The sequence below is a fragment of the Schistocerca americana genome, chromosome 2 (assembly GCF_021461395.2).
Source record: "Schistocerca americana isolate TAMUIC-IGC-003095 chromosome 2, iqSchAmer2.1, whole genome shotgun sequence".
NCBI classification, from domain to species: domain Eukaryota; kingdom Metazoa; phylum Arthropoda; class Insecta; order Orthoptera; family Acrididae; genus Schistocerca; species Schistocerca americana.
In genome coordinates, this window is record NC_060120.1 from 532,071,172 (window position 1) to 532,078,675 (window position 7,504).

Sequence of the window (7,504 nt, forward strand, 5' to 3'; positions counted from 1 at the left end):
CTCATTCCTTTCCGCTGGCCGAGTTGTGGCAGCAAGCCTCCAGCCTGGGAGACGCCAGATGGAGGTGCTCGGGCTGGGAGCCCCATCATCGGTGAGCGCTAGAGGAGGGGGACACTTCTCTAGTCGGGGAGGGCAGCGGCCCCCTAAAAGGAGGGCATTGGAACTGTAGGAGAGGGGGAGAGGAGAGGGGGCAAGACTGCTGTAAGGAGGAGGGGGAAAGAACACAATAGAGGCAAAATTAGATGTTGCTGACACAGGGTAAAGTCAGTCATATATCTGACGAGCCTCAGTGTACGATAAACAGTCAAGGGACTTACACTGCTGTATCTTCTTTTCCTTCTTATAAACCAGGCAAACTGGCAAGCATGGAGAGTCATGACAATTAATACACATGGGGAGTGGAACATAGAGGCTCTCCTTATGGAGTGCCCATTCACATTCACCACACTGAGAGTCCGCCATACAATGCGAAGTCATGTGCCTGAAACAGAAGCACCGAAAACATTACATGGTACAGCTTCACGTCACACTGATAACACACAACCGTGATCTTCTCCAGGAGGGTATCTCCCTCAAATGCCAGAATAAAAGCATCAGTAATGATGCAATTGTCCATATGAGCTTTCTGAAAATGTCGAACAAAATGGATACCCTGTCGTTCCAGATTGGCCTGGAGTTCCTCATCAGTTTGAAGGATGAGATCCATATGAAAAATGGCTCCTTGAACCATTTTCAAAGACTGTTAAGGAATGATAGACACTGGGATGTTGTCAAGATGGTCACAAGTGCAAAGGGCTGCAGATTGGGCAGCAAAGTAGTTTTAAGTGGTTTTGATCAATAGTGAACCCAACTGAATTTTGCTGTGAGACCCAACGTCACCAAGCTTCCCCTCAATATTTTCCGAAAAAAAAGGCTTGGTGGAATTGAACGTGTCCCCATCAGTACCAGTGTACGCCACGTAGTGGGGAAAGTGTTTCACCCCAAGCCAGCAAGCCTGGCCAACCTCCCAGCATGTAGCCAGGGAAGGGGAGGCTACATAGTCATAAGAAGCAGCATTAAATGATCCATTACCAACTGAAGAGAGGGCTGTACAATAATGCCCAGTTTTTTTGGAGCTTAACATATTCATACGCAAAGCATCTTCCCCAATACTGTCCACTCCCATCTGTCAGCACCACCCACCTACAGCAAGGCTATCTGGCGTAGCAGCCATTTCTGGGAGTTCCAATGCTCCAGAATAACAAGCAACCAGCGCTAGGCATACACAGTGAGGCAACAGCTCAGGTATCAGAAAGATGATCCCTATTTTGTCAGGGGGCTCAGCCAGATGGGTACATTACAGCCCCACCACCCGGACTGGCTACACCTTCTGGTGACCTAGAAAGGTGGGGGAGGTTATGGCAGGGAAGGAAGAGGGGAAGGAGGGAGAGGGATCCACACTGTAGATGCTAGGGAGGGAGTCTTCCCCAAATGCCTCACACTACAGAGAGGAAATTTAGAAGTGGAGGTCAGTCCCAAAAGTGGAATCAAAAATGCCGAAATGGAAGGCTAAAAAGGAAAAGGCAAGGGGAACAAGAACCAGAAGGAATATAAAAAACCAGGAGGACAGCCACGTCGACATAAGTAGGAGCACCGAGAGAAGGGAAGGAGGGGACAGCGGGAAAAGGGCGAGGACAGGGATGGTACGGGGAAGGAAATGCAACCCAGGAAGAAAGAATGGGCAGCAGTAGCTTCCATCCTGTGTGCACCACGCACAAACTCATGAAAACCATAAGCCCCATGGGGGGTTCTCTCAGAAGACGATGGATCTACCACTGTTGTACTTCAACGACAAGAGCACGTAAAAACAGGGTCTATCCCAGCTGTCTAAGACCTCTACGTACAGTATCTGCATTCAAGGTCGCATCCCTGTGATACAAACTAGCCTCCTGTCCCTCCTTACAACCTCAGGGCCTTCACAAGGACTAACATCTCAACCCACAGAATTCATTACTCCGTCCAAACCACACTCCCCCACCTTTTACCTCCTTCCTAAGATCCACAAACCCAGTCACCATGTCGCCCCATAGGTGGTAGCTTCAGAGCACCCACTAAACGTGTATCTACATTAGTTGATCAACACCTACAACCTATGGCACAATGACTTCCCTGCTATATTAACCCTTTTACAATGGTGCCATGATTGTTGTGTCGTGCACTGTGGATGAGCGCCAGTCCCGCCTGGCCGTGTCTGCTGTACGCTGCATTTTTTGCGCTCCCTGCAGCGCCACTCTGTCCTGCTTTCACACTAACAGTGTTACCGCAATTATTGGACTTTATATCGCACATTTATTCGGGAAAATATTTATGCAAATCACACGTTTTTGATACTGCAGATTGTGCCTGTGCACAAATCCAAGTCTGGGGATGTCAATGGAACACCTGGAGTAGCACGTGTACCTGATGTAGAAGCAGCTACTATAGGTGTTTCATGTTCATCATCAGGTTTGGACGATGAGTCACTTTCAACTACAAAGTCACTACCCAGTATGAGAGAAAGAGCTTCCTCCACAGTATATCGCTTATCTGTCGTATCACTTCTAGTAGAAACTAACTGAGGTTAACAACACATCACTCCAGTGACTCTGTTGTTAACTACAGACTTTGAACAATGCCGCTAGATGGTGCATAGGTCAGACTTCCACACAAGTCGAGTGTACTGAAGCGAAGAAATATGATGCAAGGTGGAACTGCAACAGCTGTCCACCGGCTGGGCGGCACGGGCTGCACTCGACTGCTGCAGCAGTCCGCTGGCTGAGTGGCACATTCGCTCCCGACTTCTAGAGAAGTTCACCGCAGCAAAAGGGTTAAAGATGCTAAACATTTCCTACATTGTCTGAAATCTTTGACTATCCCACTCCCACCACACACCTTGCTTCACACCACTGATGCCACCTCCATCTATTCCAACATCCCCCATGTACTTTGTCTCTCTGCTGCTGAACATTTCCTCAATCAGTGCCCACCTGATTCCAAACCTATGATGCCCTTCCTACTCACTTTAATCACCTTTATACTCACCAACAACTACTTTACCTTTGAGGGGCAGACATACAAACATATCAGGGGCACAGCCATGGAAACCAGGATGGCTCCTTCCTACGCTAACCTTTTCAAGGGTGGGTGCTTTCATGGGATCCATAAGCCTTAATCCCTGGTTTGTTTTAGATATGTTGACAATATCTCTGCCATATTGACTCATGGTGAGGCTAGCCACATTCTCACCAAGGGTCAGCTACACTTCTGTTCACATTAAAACTACAAAGTAAACAACAATATTCACATTTTGACAATTACCATCCTTTTGATGTCAGACATTGCCTCCCACATAGTGTTGACATTCGAGGCACATGCATTTGTTCAGATGCAGACACTATGCAGCAATAAACCACAATTTTCACCTCAGCCTTCACTGGACATAATTACCTCACCAGCCTAGTTCAAAAGCAGATCTCCCAGGCCATGACATCCAATCCTGATACTGCTAATCCCCCCAAAAACCAACTGACAACTGCACCTCTTATGACTTAGTACTATGCAAGTCTCGAATGTATTAATCAGCTACTTCAACAAGGCTTTACCTTCCTAAAATCATGGCCTGAAATGAGGTCCATTCTGTCCAACGTTTTGCCCACCACACCCAGAACAGTCTTTCATCACCCTCGCAATCTCCACAATATCCTTGTCAGACTATACTACTTCTGCACCCATTTTCGTACCCTATGGTTCCTACCCCTGTGACCAACCCCGCTGTGCTTTATTTTCTGACATGTCTATTTAACCCCCCCCCCCCCACATGCAATGCAATTAGCTTTCTGCTCTTATTAACTCATCCACAATATTTTACAGTAATCTCTGTCTTCAATAATACCTTCCACTTTTAAACTCTCAGGTTTTCAAAACATATCCAGTGCAGTCCCCAACTTCTCATCTACTCTGGTAAGCCTCCCCTGACCCTAGGTTATGGGAAACTTTTCCAAACTCTCCCCATTTCCTACACCTCACCAGTCCTTTTCTTTCACCTCTTTCCCTTCCATTTCAACCCTTCTGCTAGGAGAGTGAGCGACTGGCTCCAAAAGCTTGCAAATTTCAGTATCGTTACATGTCTTCTCTTGCAGCCAGTTGGTGAGAAGTTTGTTTTAGGTATCCAATTAAATTATAAAACCAGTAGTAAACTACACTTGATTAGGAAGTAATCAAACGTAGTCTCTGAACAGAGATTAAAAACAATTCAGTGTACAACAATTTTACTGTTATATTTAGCTTGTCCTCTCCCTAAAAACCTCAATTTCCTGCGCTTGTCCCATTAGTTTGATTGTATTTTAGGATGGAGGTGTTATTGTCTTATTTACATGTATTTTCGTGTTTGTTGCCATGTGTACGTAGTGACATCATTGGCACCATATTGGAGACACTTAGAATAGCCATTTCTGCCATATTGATGACGTCATGGGTCAAAGCAGATGGATGGAATCGGACACCTCCGTAATCCCCTGATTAATTACGGTATAGAGATATGGGGCTGTGTTGCTAACAACATATTAACAGAATGTTAACCCTGAAGTAAAGGAGAACCAGGATTATCGATGGACTAGAGTACAGAGACTCCGTAAGGAGTATTATATCTTCACAAATTAATGACATTTTCTTGTGACGCATCAAAACAAAAGAACCAAATGTTCTGATACGCACAATACAAGAAAGAAATGTTACTAATGTGGACAAAGAACTAAATTAAAATCAACAGGCCCTAGACAGCGCACTAAAGGACAAAAATGGTACAACAAATTGTCAACATCAGTAAGGTGTCACAAAGGGAATTCAATCAAAGTGAAACTGAAATCTTTCCTGACTGATAAGTGCTTTTATTCTATGAAAAAATATTAACATTACACTAAACTGAAATCTTTGTCTATATAGGTTATGTGTGTCAAATCTACAAATTTGTATTAATTATGATGTAACACCCAATTTTGTGGTCTTATTAAGTTCACTGAAATTTGTATCAAGTAGCCTATGTATTTAATCATTTACACACATATAAGATGTATCTATTCTGAGTCTGCATAAAACTCGAAAAAAATTACTGTGACATCTGCAAACATTGTCACTTGGTGGCTCCTGCAAAAGAAAAAAAGGTGTACACTCTCTAAAGTTCTGAAGGTAGCAGCAATAAAATACAGGGAGTGAGAGTTTATCTATGACTTTTGCAGAAAACACACTCTAGTTATAAAGAGTCAAAGGTCATGAAAAGAAAGCAGTCATTGAGGTAGGAGTGAGACTGTAGTGTAACGCATCTCCCAGGTTATTCAAGCAGAAAAAGAAACCAATGCAAACTTAGAGAAATAATTAAGGTTCAGAGAGAAGAAATAAAATCTATAACCTTTGCTAATGACATTCTAATTCTGTCAGACACATCAAAGGACTTGGAAGAGTAATTAAACAGAATAGATATGGTAGTGACCTGAAAATAGGTTATAATGCAAGTATCAATGAAAGTAAAACACAAACAATAAAATGCAGTCCAACCACATCGAGCAAAGAGGAGAAAATTAGATTAGGAAATAAGACACTAAATGTAATAGATGAGTTTTGCTATTTGGCAGCAAAATAATTATGTCTGTAGCAAAGAGGATATAAACTGTAGATGGCAATGACAAGGAAAGTGTTTCTGAAAAATAAAAACATTTTAATATCTACAACAGATTTCAATGTTACGAAGTGTTTTCTGAAGGCATTTGACTGGAAGAGAGACATACATTATATGCACGGTCGATATACAAGAAGAGAATAGAAACTTCTGAAATGTGTTACTACAGAACAATGCTGAAAATTATATGGGTAGATCAAATAAATAATATACAGGCACTGGATTGATTTGGGAAGCGAAGAATATTTTGACAAAGCTTGACAGAACGAAGGAAATGGTTGATGGTGCACATCCTGGAGCATCATGGAATAGTCAATTTTGTTTTCAAAGGTAGTGCACGAGGCAAAAATTTTACAGACAGGCCATCTAGATAAAGTTTCATGGGATTTTTACTTGTAAGCTGACTTTACTAAAGTATCCAAGTTCCAGAAGTTCTAGGTTGCAGTAGCTTGGTAGAGACAAAGATGCTTGCGCAGAAAGTACCCCAAGGCAACTCACAAAAAATGTGAGGGATAGCTGAGGATACATCAAATCGCCTTCAAGTTTTGACACAGGATATGTTAGCGTCAACAAACTGCGGCATTTCATCCAATAATGTCACATTCTCAATTGCACATGAATTTCATGTAAGTTGGATGGCCTATTACAACTATATGACCACTTTAGATTAGATAGTAGCACAAGTTTGAACGATGTAATTATCATTTGTGTTTACCGAAAATTGCAGAGAACCAAGCTTAGACAGCGGCGAGTGGCACACCTTTAAATAACAGAACGCACTTTCTTATAGAATAATAAATAACATACTCGAGGTGCACTTGCTGCTGGGAATGCAAGGCTTCACCGAGAATTTTTCCTTTATTATCAACAATTGCACACCCCGTATCGTCGCAACTCGTCTCGATCCCTAAGACAAAACATCTCTCTCTTGTCGGAAATGTAGGCTGTGAGAAAAAATTGCAAACAGAATTCCTTGAATGTTTTTGAATTTCATATTTTATGTTCCGAAAAACTGAACGTGGAATGCGAGGCATCTTTTCGCTAAACTTCCTCAGTTTTGCTTCACCGCCATCGCACTTCCTCCCACACACGCAATAGACTAGCACAAGGTTGCTATATAGCAGACGCCACACACTTCACACCAAAGACCAATGTACTTGGAAAGTTAACGCCACACCACGGCCAGATAGGCGGCCGTGGCTACACATATTCCTTATCGACGATTGACCATGTTAAGGTCGTCTCGAACTGGACGTCACGAAACTGAACGAAATGTCAAAACTTTACAAAATACTGTACATATGAAATAACGGCATTCACATAGTCCCTCAACGAAGTGCCACGGAAAGAAACGCCAAGGATTCCCGGGAAGAACGTTTCGATACTGACCTAGGTGAGGGTGAGTGACGTCGTTTCCAAATACGCGGAGGGAGAAATCATATATGGGATCACCCAAGGCTCAGTGGTAGGTCCAGTATTGTTCGCCATCTACACTGTCGGCAAAAAAAATGTTGGTTGGCGTATTTCTACATCCCAAAAATGATTTATATTCAGATTTCGCTCAAATCGCTTGAGGCCGTCGATCGTGGCGCCACTATGAGGAAGAAATTCATATTTGCTTCAAAAACACGCTGTAACGGTCGCGAGCGTTGGTTACCATTGAGATTGGGCGTTTTGAGTTGATGTTAATCAAGAATACCATTAAGTCGACAAAAGTGCTATTATCAACATCTCACTGAGTTTAAAAGAGGTTGTGTTAAAGTGTTACAAGAAGCTGGAAGTTCCTTCTGCGATACTGCAAAAAGACTTGACAGG

The 7,504-nt window shown here is 42.9% G+C and overlaps 1 protein-coding gene across 2 annotated transcripts in view; it reads right to left on the reverse strand.

Annotated features, from left to right (window-relative positions):
- Positions 1-6,788, reverse strand: part of LOC124594979 (probable tRNA N6-adenosine threonylcarbamoyltransferase, mitochondrial) — a 99,128-nt gene extending 92,340 nt beyond the window's left edge. For both annotated transcript variants that reach the window (XM_047133508.1, XM_047133507.1), the window contains exon 1: positions 6,497-6,788. In XM_047133508.1, the coding sequence (XP_046989464.1) occupies positions 6,497-6,723 (227 nt within the window). In that variant the 5' untranslated portion in view covers positions 6,724-6,788. The remainder of the gene's footprint in view (positions 1-6,496) is intronic.
- Positions 6,789-7,504: the final 716 nt, after the last annotated feature.